The sequence below is a fragment of the Ursus maritimus genome, unplaced genomic scaffold (assembly GCF_017311325.1).
Source record: "Ursus maritimus isolate PB19 unplaced genomic scaffold, ASM1731132v1 scaffold_22, whole genome shotgun sequence".
NCBI classification, from domain to species: Eukaryota; Metazoa; Chordata; class Mammalia; order Carnivora; family Ursidae; genus Ursus; species Ursus maritimus.
The window spans coordinates 30,684,594-30,709,382 of NW_024424675.1; the positions used below are offsets into that span (position 1 = coordinate 30,684,594).

General features: G+C 47.1%; 1 protein-coding gene across 2 annotated transcripts in view; it reads right to left on the reverse strand.

Annotated features, from left to right (window-relative positions):
• The window catches only part of PTPRT (protein tyrosine phosphatase receptor type T), a 1,014,747-nt gene that overhangs the window by 153,453 nt on the left and 836,505 nt on the right, over positions 1–24,789 (reverse strand). For both annotated transcript variants that reach the window (XM_040638323.1, XM_040638322.1), the window contains one exon: positions 8,348–8,483. In XM_040638323.1, the coding sequence (XP_040494257.1) occupies positions 8,348–8,483 (136 nt within the window). The remainder of the gene's footprint in view (positions 1–8,347; positions 8,484–24,789) is intronic.

Here is a 24,789-nt window from a genome sequence, read left to right on the forward strand (position 1 = left end):
GCCATCAACAGCCCCAGGCTGTGCTCTTGGGCCCAAGGCTGCACTCAATATTCTGAACCTTCTGGCTTTTCTGCTTTCAACCTTCAGGACTCACCCCTGCCGGCCACGTCCTCAAGATGACGTGCTTCCTTACCTTCAAACCACTCTTCCAAGTAGTTTTTCTGAGTTATCCTGGTTGTCACCAAAAGTCAGTGAGTGCTATCCTGACCCAGCTTCAAGGCAACTCCAGAAGAACAGCAACTGACAAGCTTCTATTAATTGAGTAACTTTCCCCAATTATATTGCAAAGTGTTCCAGGGCAAGGATTACAGTTCTTTACTGCGTGGCCAAAACACAGGATACATGTGTGTTTTCTCTCAGGCTTGAAGAAGATTTACCGAAGGTCTAAATTTACAATGATACAGTGATATTGCAAGTAACAGATTGCCTGAGACCAAAAATCTTGAGCAGGAAGACAGCTGTGCTTAGAAAAAACACAAAAACTCCAAACTTAATAAATCACATACTGCAGAATCTTTTTTTCAGCTGGCTGACAAGGCTGACTCAAGGCACAGCTTTCCTTTGTTCCATACTACTTAAACGGGACAAAGTTATCTATTTAACTATCTGTTTGCCCATCTACCCATCCATCTAGTTCATAAACCCACCCATCCACCCTTCTATTCATGCATGCATGCATGCATCCAACCGTCCATCCCTCCATCTGTCTAACCATCTATCCATCTACCCACTTAGCAGTTTATCCACCCACTTGTCCATCTAGCCTATAAACCCACACACTCATCTATCCTTTCACCCAACAATCCACCCATCATCCACTCATCCATCTTTCCATCATCAATTCAGCAAACATTTCTCAAGGGCCTACTATATGCCTGTCCCTGCCGAGTTCCAGAGATAGAAAGATAAATGAGATCTTGATCCTGCCCAAATGTCTGATGAGAGAGCCAGATAAGAAACTTGTAAAACAAAGAGTAATAAGAGCTACCACTTAAACAGCAGGAGGTCATTTGCATGCCAGGTACTGTACTAACACATCATGTAGGCTACTTTATTTAATTCTCACTATGCAGCATTATTATCCCTGTTTTATCGATGAGGAAAGTGAAGCTCAGAGAGGTTAAATAACTTACTCAAATTCATATAGTTGGTAAGTGGCATGGCAGGAGTAAGAATCCAAGCAGTCTGACTCTAGAAGCCTGCATTAATAACCATTATGCTATACTGTCTTCTGGAGTGATAAGTGGCATGAAGCGGCAACACAGGGCACAGTGGGACCATATCCAGGGGTAAGGGTGGGGAGGGGGAGAGATAAGGTGGCCTAGAGTCTATGCTGCTTGAGTTATGAAGTCAAGGAGCATCTAGGTGGATGGAGGAGGAAGGGTACTTCCAGGCAGATGGAACTGTCTATGAAATGGGTGAGTCAGTTAGCAAGGTGAGAATGTCAAAATATTGGTAGGGCCTAGTTCCCAAAGAGCTGAAGAACCTTAGTCTCAGTACCACAGCTCATAAGAGAACCCAAAGAGCCAAGTGGCCAAATATTTTTCTAGATGAATGATTCTGGCAGGAATGTGAGAAGAAAGCTGGAGGGAAGAGGGATTGGGGTCATGAATGCTACTGCAGGGGTCCAAGCAAAAGATGTTAGGGGCCTATCTCATAATGGCCATGGGGAAGGAAAAATGAATGTGAAAGGTGAGTCAGTAGGTGATTAAATGGGAACATACTGAGGAGGACCTCCAAGGTTCTAGTCTGAGTGGCTACCTCAGTGAGTACAAACAGACGGATTCACTTTTCAGTGTGTGGAGCAAGGAGCTATTTAGAATGGGGTGGACAAAACAGCCAGCATGACACACTTAATTTGGGCTGCTTTCCCACCTCAACGAACCACTGAAAATTATGTCATACATTTCAGCATCTCAGCAAGCCCTGTTTTATATTTCATTCAGGCTAGATGGTGTTTAAGAATATGGTATCCATTATCAGATCGGCCAAGTTTCAGACACAGCTCTGCCACTTATTAGCTATGTGATTTGGGGCAATTTCCTTAAATTTCACATTTTGGTTTTGTGATCTGTAGCACACTATAATCTCACAGTGGCACTGTCTCTTTTGGCTGACCCAGAAGTTCTGTTTTCCTATTGCCTCACCTTCCCCCCCTCCCCCGCACCCGGATAGACAGCGTGTTTCTTTCCCATGCTGTATCTTTCCCATGCTGCCCTTCCAGCCTCACACCCTCACTACAGGACTGGGTGTACTCTTGATGCTCCAAGCTGATATTCAGATCTGTGTTCTGAGTGAAGTTTTCCTGCCCAAGAGACGGAGTGTTAATCCTGGGCCTCATCTGTTCTAATTTCACTGGGCTCCACCATTCAACATGTTTTTAGGGAATCCCCAGTATCTGCATGGCGTGTTTGTGATAATGATGAATCAGAATAGGCAGCTGAGGGTCTAGTGGAGAAGATAAGATATGAATACAAATGACAAACAGAACAGGATATAACATGGATCCTCATAGAGGGGACCCGGATGGTGAAGAGATTGTGTCTAGGTTGGAGGTCAGGAAGGGTTTACTGGAGAAGGTTGCTTTTGAATTAGACCTTAAACAGGGTTAGAATCTAGTCCCATGGAACTGAGGAACACAGGCACTGAATGAGGAGGAGACTTCACAAGCAAAGGTATAGGAGTGGAGTAAGACTTCAGGAAATCTGCCAGAATTACTGTGAGCAAGGGGATGGCGTAGCTTGACACGACTCTCCAGATGACCTAAAACATATGCTTCTTTTCTCATCTCTACTCCATGAACTACTGTTATAAGGGAGGAAAAGCCATCAAGGGATTTTAGACAGCAGGTTTGGGAATACAAGTTTCATTTCTGAAACATCACTCTGGCTGCACTGTGGAGGGTGGGCAGGAGCGGTCGGGCTGGGGAGGAGATTCATGCATTAGAGCTACAGAGGCTCACACCAGGAAAGGAGCAGTGGAGGGGGTGAGGGGAGGATGTGGTCAAGAGAAGGTAAGACACAGGTTCAGAAGCAACAGGGTGATACGACCCTGGCTGATGGAATGAGAAGCAGTACCTGTCACTAGGATGAGGACCCAGAATTGTGAACAGGCTGGTGGGCAGGTGATGACTGGCACTTTGACCATGAAACCCTCGAAGGATTTTCAAGGCAGATGTCCAGAGGCGGATGATACACGGTAGTGAAGCTTTGGTGAGAAAAGGTGCAAGGAGAAGATCCTGTCCTCCCGGACCATTTCCATTTCAAGGCCAACAAAACTACACCCACCATGTGGATGCACCTGCACCTGAAGACCTGGGCATGTAGCACAGTGGCTGTGTGCAGGGGAGTGTCACTGAATCTCCCTGGGGTCTGGGACTTGTGGGAAAACTCAAGGAAGAGGGAATAGTTGGGAGTCCTACTTGGAGGAACTTGGGTTGAGGGTTAGACAGTGGCAGGAGGCTTGCAGGTGAAGACAAATGTCCGACATTGGCTTCAGGGCAATAGCGTGCACAACAGCAGAGAAGAGTAGCCAATGATACCTGAACCTGGGTCTCCTGTTTCCTATTCCAGGATTCACTTATTTTCTACCAGTCTCCATGGACGCTATTCTATTCTGTTCAGTTAACTCTCTGGAGTGACAGAGCCTGGGTTTGTGCTTAGATTCTCCAGGTCTTGGGCAACTCATAAACCTTTTTGAACTACAGTTTCCTCTTCTCAAACAAAACAAAACAAAACAAAACAAAAAAACAGGAGTACCAACATTGTACCCTCCTATGATTATTTTTAGTATTAAAATCAGAATATGGGGAAAGTTTAAATGGAAAATGTACAAATAGGTTAGAATGTGTGTACTGATTGTAGCATTGCCCTTAGTGTATTAGCAGTGGGTTTGGAGCTGGCTTGGTACAGATGATGGTCACGTGAGAGATGAATGGCCCTGTTGATATTATGCATTATGATCTCTTAGGCAGGTACAGGAAATAAATCCTGTCCCAACCATTAGCTCATTCGATCTTCAGAACAACCCTATCAGATGAGCTACATCTCACAGTTGGAAAAGCAAAAGGCTGAGCTTTGTTGTTTCTCCAAGGCCAACAGCAAACACATGGGACTATAGAGATTTGGACCCAGTTTTTCTGCTTCCCTTTCCACAGCAAAAAGATGTCTGCACCCATCAGACTGGGAGCTCCTGGGGCAGACTCAGGTCACAGAGAGTCATAGTACACCAAGAGATATGCATTTTTCTCAAAGTAGGCGCTCATATCTCAAAGTCAAGACACTCCAAATTCATTCTTGGAGAAGTTACTATTTGGACAAAGCATGGTTGGCAGAAGATTGAGGGTGGACTAGGAAGAGCTGGGCAAGTGGAGGAGAAGGGGAGATGGAGGTGGCTAGAACCATGTGTGGGCACTGACTTCAAAAAGGTCTCCCTAAAAGTTGCTCAGTTTCCATTTGAAAAGTAAAAAGAAATGGAAAGGTTAATGTAGGATCCAGACAAGTCTTGGGGTACAAATCTACGAAAGAATCCTGCTTCACCTTGCTCCAGTGTTTCTCTGTGCAAAAGTAGATGGGTATGCCTTAAGCCTTGGAGGACCATGCTTAGACTTCAGCAAGTGTCTTCCAAGGAATAAACTGGGACTATGGGAAACCTGTGGGCATGCACACATATGTGCATATCCGTAAAACAAACAGTAAAACGTAGAACTTCCCATATATGAGTGGCTAATAAACACTTTCAAACACCAAGGTTAAGGCACTGAGGTTTGAGTTTTCTACCTTCATTTTTGTTGAAGGCACCCAGAGCCCTATAGTAGTAAGCGGAGGGACCACACAGGTGGCCTAGCAACCCTTTGGCTGCGTATTCCTTTGGGAGAGGGATTCTAGAGGAAGGAGGACAGGGAAGAAGATGACTAGGACTGTAGTAATGAGAGTCTCTCTCTATTTCAAAACCCAACAGGGTGAGTAAAAAGGAGGTATGTTCTATTGCATAATGGCATGCAGAGACCGATTCTAGAACATTCTGAAGTCCATATATGATCAAGAGAACTAGGAGTAAAGGATGGAGCCATTATCCAGCCAATATTCAATATTATAGTTATGAACTGTATCAGGGAGGAGCTCCAGGTTGCTTTCTTATAATGCTCATGTAATCCTCTGTAACTCCAGGTAGCTCTGATCCTGCACTGGCCTGCATTCAAAGAAGCCCTCTCCAAACCATCAAAGGTACTACGCAAAATACTTTGATTTGTATCTTTTGCAAATCCTTTTTGAATCACCCACCAACATTTCATATCCCCTTCTGCAACCTTACATTTCTCAATACCCTCTTCATGTATTACAAAACAACCAAGCAACAACAAAACAATTGATTTAGCTTCCTTCATTAGGTCTTTCCCTTGGTCCTCTGTGTCTCTAGCCCATTCTCTGTCACTTTCTAGTTCAGTATTACAAAAGGAAACACCTAACAGCAAGAGAAAGACTCTTTTTGGAGAGTCACAAGGAAGCCCCAAGGCCAATGATGATGAACACTGCAGGGAGAATCGAGGGACATCTTACATGTATTGAAACATCTGGCTGTGCTTTAGGGAAATTTTTGAGCCACCTGAATCTCTTAGGAGCAGAGAAAAGGAAGCCACCTCTCCCACGTCCATAGAGGTGAGGAAGAAAACCCAGCTCAAGTCAGTGGAGGCGGTGCATCAGGCACGTGACTTGAGAGTTCCTGCATTCAGGAACTAACTCTAGGTCATGCTGGGACACTGAAGAGATGCTGACACCAGGATCCTGAGTTGTGATGATCTATTATTTGGGAGTTTCTTTTTCTTTAATACCTCTTCGTTTTAGGTAGCTGCAGACAGCATTCAGGCCAGCAGTTAGTTAGTGAGAGACTCAATTGAACAATGAAGTTTTCCCCATACCTCTATATGGGGCTGGAGTCAGAAGAGCTAAGGGAGCTCACCAAATACTCCACTGTCCTCTGGGGACATCTCTTGACATCAAAAGACACTACAGGTTACTGGAAAGAGCTCAGATCTATATTTATATTCTCTTTTTCTCTTCTTTCCTTGCTCTGTACCCATCTGTAAATTATTACTATCAAGTAGGTTTTCTTTTCCCTTTCTCTTCTTTTTTTCGGAAAGATACTGTAAATGCAAACAGTGATTAGCCTCCGCCCTGGCCCACACCGCTCGCTGCCACAACATCTCAGATTTGCCTCTTGGGGACAAACAGTGATCATGTGACTCCTCCTGGTTGGGTCTGATGGATGGTTTTGATATAGGTGAGAGATGATAAAGATACACAGTAGAGGTTAAAAGCACACAAAGGACTCGCTTTGTACTTGTCCCCACCCTGGAAACAGAAAGCCCTTTTCTCCCTCCCGAAAACTCACACATTGCAGAAATAGCTGTAGAGAAGGAAGTGAAATTTCTTCACAAGCTCACAGACGATGGTGACGTGGGTTAAGCCAGGCTTTAGAAAGAGCAAAATTGGAAGAGCTTATCTGACTTACAAATCAGTGGCAAAGAATGAGAACATTTCAGGTCTATCAGAGAGGAATGCGATTCTATTAAATTCCAGGTAGACAATCCCAAACTCACCTCTGCCTCTAATGCGTCTGCGACTCTAAGAAACATGTCAGCAATCTTACACGTGCTTACTGCCCCCAGAGAAACCAGACTTCATGTAATAGCTGCTGACTTGTCACTGAGACCTACAATATGGTCTTACGGATGATGAGGATATGACAATGCAGTGCTGTCCTTAATGCTTCGGGGGCTCTTGTTCCCCAATATTAAAGTCATACCTTCCCTTCCCCCTCTCCCGCCAGAAAATCAGTAGCTGGGTAAGAACCTTAACTCTCCAGTCATTCTACTGAGAGCCTGAGGAAAGGAGTGATCCTGTTAGACAACGGATATCAAGAAAGGACAAGGTCCTACCAATAAGATGTCCTGGCCAGAGGGAGGACTGGCTGATTCAGAACAGAGTCATGAAAGACACAGGGATATTCTGGTGCCAAAATGGCTAAGAGAAGGCTGACTGTATGTATAGTGGGAACTCCGTATTTCTGACTCACTGAACACTGGTAAGGGGGATTTAAAAAAAAACTTTCTGCATTTATATTTGTGGGACTCCTTAGGTAGAAGCTGGAATTTATCTTTAGGGCATTCTGTCTCTTTGCTATGGTGGGAAACAAGTTTCATGAGCACTTTTCATTCCACAGATGGAAGCAAGTCCCCGGTCCTTGTTATGGGGCTTGCCCTGAGCTCTTTGAATGACCAAACAAGCAGAGCTTCAGGCTGAGGTGTTAAGTGGTTTGTTTCATGATGTAAAATTATCTTCAAGCTGCGGGCAGGGCATGCTGCAGCACATAATGTTACAATGCAGATAAATGTTTTGTTTGCTCTAGCAGACTAGGGGAGTGGGAAGGTGGAGACCAGGACTGGGACTGCCATGTTGAAATTGAGAAGACAGGGAGGTGGGTGGTAGGCATGGAAACATAGCGCCAGTCCAGGGGTCAAGAAGAGGTGGGCCCTGGGACTCCCTGTTTGGAGGAATAACCTTGCATCCTGGGATGGTGACAGCTGATACGCATCAGCTTTCCTAGATGAATGGTTCCTTTCCGTCTCTACAATTCCCTTGTGTCATCCTCAAGCCTTGTGAATGTCGGATAAACAGAAGATGTCAGTGCGCAAATCTTGGGGATTTGAGGATAAGGGAGAGTATATACCCTGGTTTTCATGAGCAATGCAACAGGCAATAACTGTGTTAGTGGATCCAAGAAGACATCTTGTTGAGAAATAACAAGTAGCAACAATCCAGCTGGGAAGATATTATGGGATGTACAGTAGGAAGGAACCTTCCCTCGGGACTATCGCTGCAGGGGAGGCTTTATCTCTGACATGAAGGGGTCAGCTTGGGATGCTGCTGGTGGACCAATGAGAAATCAGGGTAAGTGAGGGCAAAAAGGGTGAAGCATTACTTTCCTCCACTTGTATTTCTGGGGCTCCCCAGAAATCCTGACAAGACATGGTCAGTTACAACAGAGCAGTTAACTCTGAGAAGACTCATGACATGGAGCGCCATGGCACACCAAGGTGGCCCAACCGTAGGAGGGATCACTAGCTCTGTAGGAAACCGACTGCCTCTGGGCCACTTGCCAAGCAGGCAGCACACACCTTTCAGATGCCAACACAATGAGCCACAACTGGTTCAAGTATTTCAGGACTTGAACACTCACAGAAGAAGGTCCCTGCTTGGAAGTGATCAGCAGAGCAAGGACCTGGCCACGCGGCATTATTGGGCCAGCCAGGGTCAGCAGAGTCTGCAGGGCAGTACCAGACACTCACCTCCTTTTGATGGTGAGCATGACACCCAGAAGAATGATGATGAACATGAGGAGGCCAGCGATCACACCGGCCATCTTCACGGTGTTGTCCACCTGCTTCTCTGGCTCCACGGTGTTAGAATTCTGAGTGGAGGCACCTTCGAGGGGAAAGAAGAAGAAAGATGTTGAAAAGGCTCATACACATGACTAGACAACAATTATAGTGACAACGGGCTCCATTTATTGAGTGCTCAGTATGTGCCAGGCACCGTGATAAGAGCATCACACGCAGTGTCCCATCTAATCTTTTTGAGGATTAGTCCCTTGTACTGTTGGGATTATTATACCTTTTTTTTCCTTTTCAGATGAGGAATTGAGGTGCAGAGAAATGAAGTGAGTGGTCCAAGGCTGCACAACTGCTGGGTTGGGGCATCCTTATCCTCCAGTGAGATCAAGTGGAGGGTTTTATCCCCCACACTGATTTGTCCCTAGGATCAAACCTATGGATGTACTGTTCGATTTTTTGGTTCATGGAATTATCCCAAACCCTACTTTACTCTTTTTGGTAAATGGTGAAAACAACAGCTTTGTGTTAAGGTAACATGATTAAAATCACTGGATTTTTAAAGGTAAAAACATAAAGATTTTGTTTTGTGTCTTATATGAAACAAATGGTATGGCAGAAATTTAGTGCATTGAAGGAGCTGCCTGGGGTTCAGAAAACACATGTGACTAACTCCATTTCTGGAATTTAATGCTGATGCTACGTGCCCTGCCAGGTACTAACTCGTTGATTCAATTCCAGGTAGCAAAAAAAAAAAAAAAAAAAAAAAGCCTCTTCTTTTAAAAAAAAAAAAAAAAAAAAAAAAGCCTCTGCTTGGCCTCTTCAGGCAATGCACCAGGGATCAGAGGCCACTTCTCATTCCAGAGACCTATATGAACACTTGCGGAGAGTGGCCCAGGGGTTACCAGCACCCTGAGTGAATTCCTTCCTGCTGTTGTTCATATTCCCAATGGTGCCATGTTTGTGTGGGGCAGCCTCAATGCACAGAACCCTCTCCCTGACACGTCCCTACCTTTCTGCCTCATCAGCACCAGCTCATCCTTCATCAGTGACTACATCTCCCCTGTTGGCCTGTGCCCCTGGGAGAGCTCCTCTCTCTTCACTAAATTCTAACTCCCTGTAACACTTTGCACACACCTCAATATATGGATATTATTAGTTATTTGTTTCTCCATCTTTCTCCTCCAGTGGTCTGCAAGCTCCCTGGGGGGGAGATTAGACCTCCTTTGTCTTTGTTTCCTCATGGTAACACTGAGCCTGGCTTGGAATAGGTGTTCCCTAATGTTTGTGATTGTTCAACGTTTAGCTGAAGGGGTGACATCTCTGCCCACATACATTTGTTCTCATGGAACAAAATTGAATTTTTCCTTTTTCAGTCATGTGTTCACAGAACTCAGCTGAATTGAAGGGATGCTAATGCCCATAAGCTATGATTCTGATTCCCCAAACTCACTAAAGTTTAAGAACAGCCCTCCAGCACAAGGATGCAGCCCTTCTTCCTGTTTAAGAGTTTCAAGTGTTTTCCTGTATCAGAGCACATTCCCCAAACTGTCTTGTAACTGGGACAAGCTGGGTTTACTTAGTCCAGTCTCCCCAGTGGGAATGGCCAGTCTCCAAGGACGGGGAGCACATATTCTCTTCTCTCTAATGCCAGTGTCTCTAGCAGAGGCCGTCCTCCTCCTCCTCTTGGTTACCAGATGATTACTGAATGATATAAAGATGAGTGGACCGCAGTTGTTTGCTTGCTTCATTCATTCATTCATTCATTCATTCATTCATTCGCTACTGAGCACCCATGTGCTAAACGATGCTATCTATGGGATGGGATGAGTGATCCTCTCCTGGATGGACTCATGAATAAGGGATTTTATTCAGTCCCCTTCACCAGCTAAAGGCAGGACCAGCTCATCAAATCCCAGGACCGCCTGAGCAAGCTCTACTTATCTACAGCCCAGAGTTCGTGGGGGAGTTAGCCAACCACCTCTTTAGCAGGGCTGGTCTCATATTCCAGAATGGGGGCTGGTTCTGAGGAGCCCCCACATAGCCTCTGTTTCCCAGTTTGGAGCCATGATTTCTGAGATATGGCTAGTCTACTGTGTACCAAACATAAAGGAAACTGAACACCTCAGATGACCATTTCCTCAATTGTGTCAGAATCTTTTTATTTGGATTTGGAGGAAGAAAATTGGCTCTGGAGCATTCACCGGCACAGCTAAACATTATTTAGTGCCTGCTCTGAGATCCTGTTCTAGAGACTGGGGGTATAAAGGCAAAGGAGCCCTGGCAAGGATTCTATTGCCTTAGGAACACTGTTGTTGGCTTGGCTTAAAGAGATTCACACTTCATTCCTTCGGTAAATAATCACAAGAACTCACTATATGCCAGGAATTCAGTGATACAGTGGTGAGCAACACAGGCACAGTTCCTACCCTCAAAGAACCTACCATGAGTGGTGGGTGGGGCTCAGGAGATAGAATTAATGAACCACCAATCAATAACAGTAAGTTTCCAAATCTGTTAATGATGAGAAAAGAGAGGCTTGTGGCACCTGGAAAGCACATAATAGGGGAATGAATTATGAGTGGGAAGATGTGGCCAGTGGGGTGAGCTCCGAGGGACGATGGGCTGTAACCAGGTAGAGAACACTAGAGGAGCCCATGGGAGCAACAGAAGGAACAGCATCGGCAGAGGCTGTGTGGTGGGGCAAGGAGCCTGGTGCATTCAAGAAATGAAAGAAACACAGTGTGACGAGGGTGAGAAAGTAGGGTGAGCACAGTGAGGGAGAAGCTGGAGAGCACAGTTGGGGACCGTCCACACAGGGCATCAGAGGCCACAATAAGAGCTTTTGTTCCTTATCCCGAGAAACCCAGAGAGCCATTTAAGTGTTGTTCATGAGCAGTAATATGCTCAGATTTACTTTTCCAACAGATCTTTCCAGCTTCAGTGTAGAGCCAAGGTGGCTTGGAGAGATAAATTTGGAAACCATGGCAGGCATCCAGGTGGGAGATGATAGTTGTGCGGACTTAGGTGATGGTGGTGGAGATAGACTAAAAGAGGTAATTACCTGAAAGGCATATAAATAAAATCTGTTGATGGGATGGATGCAGAGAGTGAGGGAGAAAGAGGTGAGGATGACCACAAGTCTTTGGTTTTCCTTTAAAAAAAAAAGATTGCGGGGGGGGGGAGGGGAGAGCATGCACGCACGTGCAGGGGAGAGGCAGAGGGATGGACAGTCCTCAGCAGACTCCGTGCTGAGTGAGGAGCCCAACAAGAGGCTCTATCTCATGACCCTGAGATCATGACCCTGAGATCACAACCTGAGACAAAAACCAAGAGTTGGACGCTTCACCGATTACCCAGGTACCCCAAGTCTTTGGTTTTCATAACAAGGGGGATGATGGTGCTGGTTTATGGATTCAAGAAACAATAGAATAAGTATAGATGAAGAGAAAAAATGGGTGTGTTTGGGGCAATCTGAGCTAGAGATATATTCTAGAAAAGGAGGCAGTTAAAAATGCAGGTGTGGAACTCTGGAAAGAGGTCTGAGCTATAGGGAAAACTGTGTGACTTATGCACAGAGAAGGTATCTGAAGCTTGAGGTTGACGGAGCCACCCAGGGGAAGAATAAAAAGTGAAAGAAGAATCAGGCTTAGAGACAGAGTAGAGGGTCTGCAGCACTTAGTGAGTGGGTAGAGGAAGATATGCCTGCACAGGAGGCAAAGCAGGAGTGGCCAAACAGGTAAGAAAACAACCCAGGAGAATCGAGTGCCCTAGAGCCAGGAGAAGAGTGTTTCAAGAAGGAAGGAATAAAGAACCATGTCAAACACTGCTCCTAGGATAGAATCAAGATCCATACTCAAGGGAAAGTGAAGGTCTTGGATGAGTGTTAGAAACTTGTTCCCAAATAAGTTCCAAGACGTCCCTAGACTAAAGCACCTTCAGTGGTGACCATGAACCAACAATGGAAAATACCTGATCCAGGGAGGCTATCTGAAAGGCCAGAACCCAGTGGTTTAGACAAATTAATAAGTTCAGTCAACAGGCATCAGAGATGAAATCACATACTCTGTACAGGGAAGTTATGAGAAGGAATCATGCTTGGCTCCAGGTCCAGAGACATGAACATGGCCTGGGACATGGCTAACTCAATGTCCACTGCAGCACGCTTTCAAGGGCATTTGCCCAGCCACTGTGGAATCGTGCCTCAGTTCAAAAAGGAAGTATGCCAACAGTGTTGAAAGGTGGTACCCGTATAGAGGAAATGGCTCTGGGACTGAAGGCCAGACAGCATTCCTGTGTGGCTCCCCCATCTGCGAGGAAGAAAAAGGCACAGAGACAGAGCATGGGCTATCCCCGCTCCTGGTTCAGAGTCAGAAGTATGCCCATGAGGCTTAGATCTAAGTGCTCAACGGAGCAGATGAGACCCTGTGATAGGACTTACAGGGAAGCACATAAGGGTTGCCTTATGATGGGGCCTGCTAGCAATGTGATGGGCTGTCTCAGGCAGGCACTGATCAAACAGTAGCTCAATTACTAGGAGTTTAAAAATTCAGCTGAAATGGACTGATCCATTACTGGGTGCCAAGTAACGTGCCAAACACTTTTCATATATGAGGTCGTTTAGTCTTCCCAAAATTCAGAAGATGCTAGTTTTGTTTTCCTTTTTATATACATAAGAAAACTTCACAGAAGGGTTAAACGACTTGTCTAAGGCCATATAACTAGTGAGTTCCAGAGCTGGACTCTGTGTACAGGGCTCACCGCCTTATCACTGCAGTGAACTCTCCTCGATAGAGCTGAAGTTAAGGAAATGCCAGAACTGGGTCCACAAAGAAGGCTGGCCACGTGACTCACTGGCCAGAAATCCAAGGGAACTTTTCAGAGGTAGAACTGGGAGCCCTTCAGCAATATGCTAGTTAGTTGTGTTGCTTTTGCTCTAAGCCTACCTTTTTCATAAGAGTCAAACCTAGTACCGTTATCAGTCCCCAGTCTCTAAAAACCCCTGTTTCTGGCCTTGGGTACCTTCTATCTATTAAGCAGGGACTGGGATGAGAGTCTGATGAGAGAAGGGGGAGGGACTTGGATATATCCTCTTCATTTCTGCCCTCCATTGGGAGCCAGCCTGAGAATAGTCCACGTAAATCAGAACCGGCAGCTATGCACCAGGTGGTAAATTTATCCAATTGGAGTAACTTCAAGGCTCTACTTGAGTCCCCTGTGTGATGTAGTCATCAAAAACAATCTTGTGAGCTCAGCCTGTACTAACAGGGGACTACTGTTTCTGACATGAGGCTGCATGCCCAACCTTATACCCCAACCAGCTGCACACGTTGAGCTCTGAGCACTCCCAAAGCTAAGCCAGCCCTCGTAAAGCAGTTGCTGCTGCCCCCTGCCCTCTCTTTATGAAATCTGGGATGCCTTAGAATCCAGATCCCTCCTAGAGCTCCAGCTCAGAATTCACACCTGGCTTTCAGTGTACTATCTACTCACTGTTGCATATGGAAACCTGGTGCCCAAGGGAGAGCTCTTGGTCTCATGAAGTCTTCCCTCTCCCTCAAAATCTGCTCCATACATAGGGCCCAGTCACCATGTTTTACTTCCCTACTGCATCCTCCCATGCTTCCGAACAAGCATCCCAGTTTATATTCCCCAAGGACTCCAGATATCCAACAAGGGCAATTAGCTTTGCTTAACACTGCACTAGTCAGATCACTCTGGTGAGGCTTATCCAGCTGCGGACTCCACCCTGTGAGAGGTACCACCAGGGTAAAGATAGGCCAAGAGCCTTGCCACTCCAAGTGCGGTCCAAAGACCAGAAGCATCAGCATTGCCTGGGAGCTTATTACAAATGCAGAATCTCAGGCCTCATCCCAGATCTAATGAATCAGCACCTGCATTTTTTAACAAGGTCTATTTGTGATTCAGGTACACACTGAAATTCAGAGATCATTGACTTTGGAGGAATGGCAATCAGAATCGGGACTTTTCAGCCTAGAGAATGGAAGATTCAGATGAAACTTAGTTCTTGCCCTCAGAAAGCTAAAAGGTCATTGTGGAAGATGGAATAGATTGGTCCCTTTAATTTTAAATATTAGAGCTAATATCAATGGGTAGAATGACAGGGGTAGATTAAGGACCAACACAAGGAAAGGTTTTTATGTGGAAGCACTGTCCACCAGAGAATCAAGTAGGCAGCACTGTGATGTAGAGAGGAGCATGAAAGCAGTCATGGTTCCCAAGTCCTGTTCTAGAGTTGGCCCTCCCTTTCACCTGCCCACTTTGTCTCCACCTGTTCTTACCTCTTGGGCTTCCTGGATGCTTAACCAAGCCCTCAATACCTCACTGTCATGGCATGCTGACCGTTCTTCTTTGCTTATTGACCCTGCTTCCCACCTCAACCCAGCATCCCTTGATTCCAGTGATTTCCAGTGATACGCATGCTCTGGGTGAGAGACATTCTCCTTAGAGATATGGGAATCCCATGGGGTCTGCCCCCAAGCCACCCACAAAGGCAGGAGAATGTGTCACCAACAGTGAAAGACACTATCTGGAAAATTGGTGTTCTCCCATCACGCAGAGGGACTACGTGACCTCTTATACACCTTTTGAAGTTGAGATTCTATGGTTTTACAAGATCAGTCAAAAGCAATGGGTTTCAGACCAGAAATACATGAGTTTGCATCCAGACTCCATCACTAACTGGTTGTGTGACCTTGATCAAAGCTATTAACCACCATGTGATTTGATATCCTCATTTGTAAAATAGTGAGTAAATGCCAAATTCACAGGGATTTTCTAAGGATCAAATGTAATAACAGAGGTAAAAATGTTTGATAAATTCTGAGGAACTGCTCACACGTGTGGCATAATGATGGCATGGCCTTGGAGCTGGTTCCAGGGTGGTAGCAGGAGTTATCTGTGTCCATACACTGTGGGTTCTGGGGCCATGCTTCCATGCAACCTGCTGCTTGAGTTCATCTAATCCTTAGGATGAAGGCAGGCAGAGCCCCCAGAGTGATTCACTTAACTTTCCTCCTATAGGTGAGGCCTGTATCAGGCTTACATCTGGATGACTTAATGGCAGCAATAACAAAATCTGGCAACAAGGGATTAATGATTCATTCTCAAAGTGCTCTCACTGGCTACAGGCCCAATTCTATAGCTTTACTTCAGAGAATTTCCCCGTGAAGATTTGGAGCAAAAATAGAAGTCTCAGATAAAGAACATCTAATTGCAACTGATAAAACTGAGTGAATCCCAGTGGATGCATAACCCATGCTGGTGATCATTGCTGATGGTAAAGAAAGGAAGCTGGCTCTCGGGAACACAATTCCTAAAAGCTGCAGTCTTTAAAACACACAGTCCCCTCTTAGCTTATCTAAGGGCATATTATCCCCAAATTTTACTGCGCTGGCAGTTCACCCCACTCTCCTTAATGACTTCTTTTCTTGAAGAGTTTCTCTGTCTTTACTCTGGCTTTGCATGCATCTGGCACCCAATGGAGAAAACCTTTCAAACTCTGATTTGATTCGGAGCTGCTACCACTCTGCCAGCGAAGGTTTTAAGGATTGCAGACATCTCTGATTATGGGGGATTGGGGGCTGCCAAGAGGAGGCAACAGGGAAAAGATGAGGAAGCTGGGCAACTTTCCGGCTCGTCTAAAGTCAGGTATGCACCATATCCCTTCTTGATTTTGCTGGAAGCAAACTCTTAGAATGGTAGGCTATTTTTAAGATGGAATTTAAGTCCATGATCGGAACAAAAGTTGGTAGGAAAGCATCTGGATACTTCATTAGATTCAAGCCTCCAGACTTTACAAATTGCATCCCAAGGCATTGAGAGCATTTGTAATTGTGATCATGAACTACTTTGGCAGTCTTTGAGGACTGAAATTGTAGCAAACAGGAGGGGTGCAAGAAGCCTGGGGAGAAACAAATGCTGTTGTTGACTTTTTTTTTTTAATGGAAAAATGTGGATTCCAGATATTTTGCAAGAGTAAGTGTGATGTTGATACAGGAAAAAAACTATAGACTGGATGATTAAATCAGATTTTTTCCCTTACCATTTACTAAAGGAAGGAATAATCACTAGAAATCAGCACAGACTCTGCATCCATGAGCATCCAACCAGGAAAAGGGAAACCACTCCAAACATGTAAAATGGAGCAAATTTGCTAGAGAATGGATACACAGGCATCAGGAGAGGATGGGTGAGGAATCCCAGACGGTGTTGACACCAGGAGTCATTACCCAGCGTAGACTGGAGACACAAAAGGAGGTGGTGGTGTCATCAGAGCCCAGAGGTCAGGGTCACCCAAAAGAAGCTGGAACTCTGGTAGACCTCCAGAAGAAATGGAGTCATGGAGGGCACATAGTCATTGTCCAAGAACGTGCCGGAGGCCAAGAGGGAGAAGGCTTCTCCTTCCTCTTACTGTATAATTAATGTCTCCTATTGGCCAAACCTAGATGCCAGTTGACACGGGGCCCAGGAAACACAGCCTGCAGGGGTTATCTGCACATCCCAGCCAGCAAGGGAAGAGCAAAGGAGGGATGTGAGGCCAAACAGGCCAAGGGCCAGCAACGGCTTCCTATGAACAAGTGAGGATGTTCACCTCATTGCCACTTTTGAGAGGTGTCTGGACTTGTCAATCGGGAGGAAGGCCCAGGACTGTGTGTTAATTTTAGCCAAGTCAAGGTAGACACATTGTGGCTGTATTTCAGGACAGCTAGGTGTTGAACTGGGTTGTTCAGCAGGTATTGCTTCCTGGTATTTTGATCTAGAATCTAATCTAGGTGAGCCAGGTTAAGTGGTCCTTGTATCTATGCCTGTCCCTGCCGAGTCTGCCACCTGCTGTACCATGCAGCTCCGTTCTATACCCGCTTTTCTGGAAGATTATCTCCCCTCGTGCCCTCTTGCCAACATATCATATTCTAATATCGAAGGGATTGATGAACATGTCATGTGAATCTTGTTATATGGGCCAAATTATACAGACTTTGCTCAAATGATATTTAAACTTGACCTTTTAAACTTAAGTTCCCTCATCCTTTTCACTTTCCTTGTATATCAACCACCATCTCTAAGCCCTTAACACATTGAGTTCAGTTTTATTATTAATCTCTGGGCTTTCTCTGTATTTCCTTTCTTGATATTCAGCCACCACAGCATCCCATATAATTACACAGGGAGACAGGCCTTGCTCAAGTTTAAGTAACTGTTGTCTACTTTATTCCTAATACTCTTTCTCTGGGCCCATGGTAACTAAATTTTTTAAAAATTTCTGACTACCTCCCCCACACCTGGGAACAGTGCCTCCCTCACTCGGTCTGGTTGATAATGGAGTGCTTGAGAAAGATTATTCCATCATTCTTCTAAGTGACATCACCTAGGATGTTTCTCAAGTAATAAATAAATTGCCTCAATTCATCATATGACAGTAATTGCTTTTAGCCAAGATTTAACTCAGAGTCAATGTCAAGGAGCTGGAAAACACCACAGAGACACAGGTTTTTCAAAGATAGCTCTACCCTTGCTGGGGAAAACCATTTAATAAGTACTGACTTAAGTGTAAAGAAGATACAGATTTCTAATATCCTAGCCTCCCTCAGTAGCACCCAGCCGGTCCTAAGAGGTTGGAATTGACTTCATCACAGCCTACACAACTAGAACTGCTAAATATTGCTGACAGAGGTTGCCCTCTTTTTCAGCCTTAAATGGAGGTTAGCACCCCGTGAGATGGGAATAGCTTTAATTGATTGTTTGAAAGCACTCCGGCCACTCAAATAAATTGTTCCTCAAGTGCTGATTCTGCTTGGTCCTATGCGTCTCCTGAATCGCTTTCCAGGTGGACCCTGCTTTACACAGCAAACGCTCTGTGGAGGTCAAATTCCAATTCTCTTGTGTTACAGTAGGAAAGCTGACTACATAAGACCCCCATGGTGAATCTCTCCTGGGTGCAAGAACACTCCTTTATTTGAAATTGTTTTTTTATGCATTCAGAATTTAGCATTATAGACTTCTTTAAGAGTAAATGTGCCTGAGTGATGCTGGGCGTTGTCACTACCGATGCATCCCCCGTAAGGCATGCCCCTTCAAAGGCTTCACTCTTGGTGGGCTGAGAATGCCTTTACACTTCCATAGCCTCAACTGCTCCCTCTTGCGCCCAGAAGCCCACAGTGCGAGTGCCAGGACCCTAGCCTGTGACTAGACTAGGGCCAAGAGCTATGGCTGGAGTTGGGTGGACTTTGTAGACTGCTTTAGGAGTCAGACCACAGTTAAGGTTAAAGTGTAGGATGTGGCTGGGGTAGGGGTCAGATCTAAAGGAGGGATCAGGAGCCTGCCTGTGGTTGGGGTTAGGAGCATTCTGCTGGTCAGTCTGCACCCATTCATGGTGAAGAGGCAAGCTATGCCTAGAGTTGTGACTGCACTTTGGCCAGCAATAATATTTAGCCCATGGAACGGAACTGTACAAAGCTAAGTGATCTCCAAATGGACCCATTACCTTGATCTCAGTAGCACCAACTCAACACTAGGCCACAGAGTGGTGCCTGATGAGTGGTGCTAGGACTGTAACACTGATGGTGAGGACAGCAAGGTGCTGGGCATACAAGGTAATTAAGAGACAATCCTGCTGTCTGGGAGTTCGCTACATGGTGGGGGAGAGAAGTGTGCAAGCTAAAAATCAAAGCTAACACAGGTGTGTCCAGGGAGGGGCGCACATGACTGCTTAGGCAAAACTAAACTACAGACTTGGTTTTCACATGTCATCAGTGGTATGGGATGTGTCATGGGCATCCCTGAGACCACCCAGTGGCCTCCCCTCTCTCCTCCCCACCCTGGCTCCCTAGGGTCCAGACGAGGCCGACCTTGACAACGAAGATGAGGAGGCTGAGTCAGATCAGTGCCAACAGGACTGGCTCCCTGCTTGTAGAAATCTGTGCACTGAGCCTGAGTGAGGGGGCTCAAAGCCACTTAGCCACGGCAGAGAGGAGCACCCACAGCCTGTGATGGGGATTAAGGGTTTAGTCTGAAGAGCAGATGTAAGAGAGGAGAACACACAGTCTTTCACATGCCCTGTGGCCAAGCAGATAGTCCCATTAGACTCTCCAGACAGCCAGTGTGAGAGAGTGTGTGGTCACCCTGAATAACTGTCTTCTTCCTGTGGAACGAGGGAAGCCTTCTCAGGAGCAGGCACTGTAGCACTAAAGCCCACCGGGATGGCAGACGGTCAAACAATGTCAGGACGCCAAGAACAGGTTACCACAGCCTGGTTGGTGAGGTAGAGGCCAAGGCCAGGGTGTGACCAGCAGCAGATGCTAGGACTGTTCAGAAGCAGGAGGCAGAACCAAAAAGGAGAGAGTCAGAGGCTGGCTGTGAGCCAAATATAGAATGCAGCCAACAAGGAGACCCCACAGGGAGGGCCAAAGAAACTCTCTGAGAGGGAGGGCAGCTCCTGGCCTTAGTCTCATTGAGGTCTGTCCACTGGAACGGTACAGCCTCGAGGGTGGCCTCCTGCCCACTGCCCAGTGCCCTGGATCCCCATGGTTCCAAGTCTATTCGTTTTGTAGGGCTGTCGTCACAAATTACCACCATCTGAGTGGCTTAAAGCAACAGAAATGTACTCCCTCACAGTTCTAGAGGGTAGAAGTCCAAGCAAGAAGCCCGTGCTTCCTGGGAGACTGGGTGGAATCCTTCCTTGCCTCTTCCTGCTGCAGGTTGGCCGCGATCCTCGGCAGTCCCTGGCCTGTGGCTGTATCATTCCACTGTGCCCCTGTCCCCACAAAGCATTCTCCTTGTGTGTCTGCCTTTATCTGATATTTCCTTCTTTTTTCTTAAGGATTTACTTATTTATTTTAGAGAGAGAAAGCGCGTGTGCACTCACAAGTCAGGTGGGGAGAGGGAGAGAGAATCTTAAGCAGACTCTGAGCTGAGGGCAGAGCCCAACGTGGGACTCGATCTCACGGCCCTGAGATCACCACCTGAGCTGAAACCAAGAGTTGGACACTTAACCAACTGTGCCACCCAGTTGGCCCGATGTTTCCTTCTTGTAAGGACATCAGTCTCACCGGATTAGAGCCTGCCCCATGATTCATCTTAACTAATTACATCTGCAAAGACCCTCTTTCTGAATAAGATCACATTCACAGGAACTGGGCGTTAGGACTTCCACATATCTTTCGGGGAAGACATTGAACCCATAACACCAGGCTAAGCTCAGCTAAGCAGTCTGGGAATGGGCTGTGAATGGGAGGGAGGTTTTAGCATTTCACTGGGTAAAAATGAAATCACTGATAGAGGTTAGGGTCAACCAGAGAATATGTGGGAAGAGGATGGGACACTCCTGCTCGGTCATGGACTGAGCAGCAACAGGCGCTTCCAGAAGGCCAACATGTCCTGGCTTTATTTGTCTGAAGAGCCCAGTAGGGTGCACCAGGTCAAGGTGTCCCCAAGGCTCTTACTCAGAAACACAGTTCAGGTCTTTCCAACCAACTCTGGTGAAGCTGATCCCTCAAGGGGTGAGCCCATTACCTGACCTAAAGGGGTAGGAATGGGAAGGAGAGGTAAAGACCTGCCCAGCCTGGGTAGCTCTATCCGGATCTTGCCTCTGGAATATGCTGCTTACAGCGAGCATCAGAGTCTGGAAAGGAGAGGAGGCACGCGAGGGAACAAGAAATCTATAGGAAGGATTAGTGGAAGCACGAGCAGGATCAGAGGGAACGGCCGATAAACACGCAGCATGGAATTCAGATTAGTGCAGTGAAACTGAGCAAGGGTAATAAAACCAGCAGCGGGAATAGCATCGATTGTTGAGATTCCAGACAAATCCACCATGAACATGTTTTCTTTCTTCTAGCCTTTGCCCCTTGGCTTTTGGAGGCAGAAACACTGAATCACTGTTTTCTGTACTAAAAGCTGATCTACCCTCCTCCCCAAAGGATGGATGGAAAAGCAGCTCTGTGTTAGGAGACATGACAGAGGGCAGAAGTGAGGTCCAAGACATTTGCAGCCACAGCTGTTGCCCATAGGGACAGCCCACGCTTTCTGCCTACAAGCCTGACCACTCCTGCGCCAGCACCAGGTGAGCCCAGGAGAGCCTTTGTGGGCCAAGCCAGCAGACTTAGGGGACCTCCGTTCAGAAACTCCAGAGAATCAGTCTCTAAGAAGCTTGGCCGGTGGGGCTGCACAGAGTTCAAATACTGGATTGAAAACCAGTACTCAGTGACTCACAATCAGCCTAACCAAATGGTAGAAGGTGAGCCAGGTGAGGTGCTGGAACCTTTGTGGTCAGTGGAGGCAGAGGATGGGGTGGGGGAGGGCCCTATGCTTGGCAGGTGCTCTATGAGCGCTAACCATCCACTCATCTCTAAGTCCACTCACGCACGGGGTCAGGTGAATGACCTCTGTGTGAGTGCTGGGCACAGGCTAAGAGGTGACAGAGACCAAATGGCTCCAAGACAGTGTGCTTGGGATGTGAACGTGGCCATGTCGGCAAGGCTCCCTCACTCAGGGCTATTCAGGGGGTCCTCTGTGCAACCAGCCTGGCCAGTTGAGCATCTCCTCTCGGTGCAGCCTGAGACAGTGAGGGGTCAGGGAAGATTCTGTCTGGACTTGATCCTAGGGGTAAGCTAGACCACAGAGGGAGAGCATCCCAGCGAAGGGAGGGGGTGCGAGAAGGCAGGTCCTGCTAATGTAATCAGGGTGAAAATGGCACAGGACGCCAAGGAGGGAAGAAGTCGGAGAGCAACTAGAGGGTGAGGGTCTCTGATGGAGGCTAATTCTCCCAAAGCACAGGGGAGCCCGGGTGCATTTCAACCAGGAGCAGACGCTTATTGCTGGACCATCACTCAGGCTTCAGTGGAGCATACACACTGCAAGGGCACCAGTCGGAAGCTGTGACACTAATCTGAGCAAGACGTAATGATCTTGGGCAGGAGAAACAGCAGCAAGGAAAGCAGAGATTCAGGAGAGATTCTAGAGGCAGTATCGGTCCCACATGGTGACTAGCTGGTACCGAAGATGGGGAGAGAGAGCAAGGATGGCCCTGGGATTCCGAATCTGAATTTAACAGCAGTTTGCATAGAAGCCTAGAGACTGGTTTCTCCTTGGTCTGCAGAGAATGCCCCAAGAGAGAAAAAGGTGTACTGAAGACCTTAGTCATAGATGACGCTTGTTTTGTGGGCAGCAGAAACATTCACCTGCTATAGGGGAAACCTCAGAGGGGAAGCGGCATGCCAGAAAAATGCCTTCCTCTTCTGCATTAAGGCTACAGCTGCACTGGGGAGATTGGTAACAGAGGCTGGCAGCCAGAATGTGCCCAGAGCCTTGTGCCCATCAGGCTATGACCATCTACTGTAAGACTACTGACAAAGATGGCAATCTGGCACACCTGACCGAGTGCCGCGCACGCCCTCCATGCTCTTGCCGAGTCAGCCTGCAGGCATGCCGGCAGCCAAACGGAAGGAAGAGCTCTGTCTGCCTGGATCCTGAATTTCACCTGCCTCCCTGCTCCTCCTCTGCAGACACAGCCCTGGCCTGAGTTTGGGACCAACCGAGGCCTTGGTCAAGGGGGAATGGAAGATGCCCAGGTGGAAGGCTCAGGGACCTCAGCGTTGTGTCGCCTCCGCTCGCTGTCCTGCTCTTGCCTTGGGCCATCACAGCAGCTGGGGTTGCCATGCAACCGTGTCCAGCCTCCCACTTGATATTCTATCTCCCTAAGGAGTCCCTAAATTTGTGAACCCTGCTTGTCATTTTAGGCTGAGGCTCTGATGGGCTCTCACCTCTCACCCCCATCCCCCACGTTTCTTAGGAAGCACAGGGTTCTGGTCCAACCACCTGAGTGAATTTCACCACTGGCGAGCTTGCCTGCTTCCTCCTGTTTGGATCTCAATTTCATCATCTGCATAGGATAATAATAATAGCAACAACACACGTCCACGTATTTAATGTGTATTTTTCTCCCTTATTCCTCTTAACAATTAGTTATTCTTAGTATCCGCATTTTGCTGATAAGGAAATGATAACCTCTCCGCGGCTCCAAGTCCTACTGCTGGTCATGACGTGGTTTTTGAGGCATAGTGCTGAACCCCTCTGCTCTGGTATTTCCTGGTTCTCGGCACATAATAGGTGCTCACTAATGTGGACCCTGGGGATAGAGCATGGGGGGTAGGAGTACAGACTGTCCAGAGAAATTTATCATCTCTGAGCTGTGTGATTTCCAATGATCAGAGCCTCAGTTTCTATATCTGTAAATGAGAATGCTAACAGCACCCTATGCATGAAGTACTCTAATAATGGGAAACCAGTTACATGTGCATGGGAGGTAGGAAGTCCGTAACACGTCTCGGCTGTTCTACTGTGTTCTTTTCCTCATCTTGCTAGATATCTCTGATGTCACTGTCCCCCAGAGCTGCCACCTCTCTCCAGCCAGCCTGGCAGGCTGTGTCTCCCACTGGGGGTCTTCCTTCCCCTCTCTCTCCACCCAGTAGGGTCCCATCTTGGTGGGTGCTTGGGTTTCAGCCTTTTCCAGAGCACTACATCTGGTCCTACTGCTTCCAGCTCCTGTTCTCACACCATCTGTCATCCTTTGCTAGGGGGCATAGACTCTCTGGGAGGGTCGCTGAGGCCCCAGGGTGTCTGAGGCTGCGGAGGCCACTGGGCACCACACTGAGTCCTCAGGAGGCTGCTGTGCTGCTTCCCCATCTGCTCTGGGCCCACACAGCTTTGTCCCAAAGGCCCAAGCTCTACCTGGGTCCAGAATTTATAAGCCATCCCTGGGCAAGTTGCTTTAGAGACAAAGCAGTCTCCCAGAGTGTTTTATGGCCTGACTCCTACTACTGCAGCAAGGCTCTGATGTTAAAAACTGCCAGGAAAATAACAACAGAGAATTTTCACATGAAGTAGATGGGAAAAAAAGGAATGACAGAGGGGAGGTGCACCTGATACCCTCTCAAGCAGGAGCTGTGCCAGAAATGCATCCCTTTCCTCTGACAACCCTTGCCACCACTGAGCCTGGCGCTGCTGGGACGCATTCACATTATCTCACACATGAGGCCCTGGGATCAGAAAGGCTGTGTGATGTGCCCAAGTTCCCCCAGTTTAAAGGAAGAGAGTTTGGGCTCCATATGAGGGCTTGTCCCAAAGCCCTTCTCCTTGTGGAGAACCGACAATGGGCACTGGGCGCAGTCAAGGCAGTGAACTGGGTCTGGCAGGCGTTCAGCTCAAGAGCATGGCTGCCTGGCCTGCCCTTAGTACACCCTCTCCAGCCTCCAATTGGACCCAGGGTCCCACACTACTTCCCGAAGGCCTGGCTGAGTTACTGCGAGAGCCAGAGAAGGGGCACTTCCTGCCCTCGTGGGTCCACGGGGTCCCAAGTCCTTCAGGTGATATGTTAGCTAGTTATT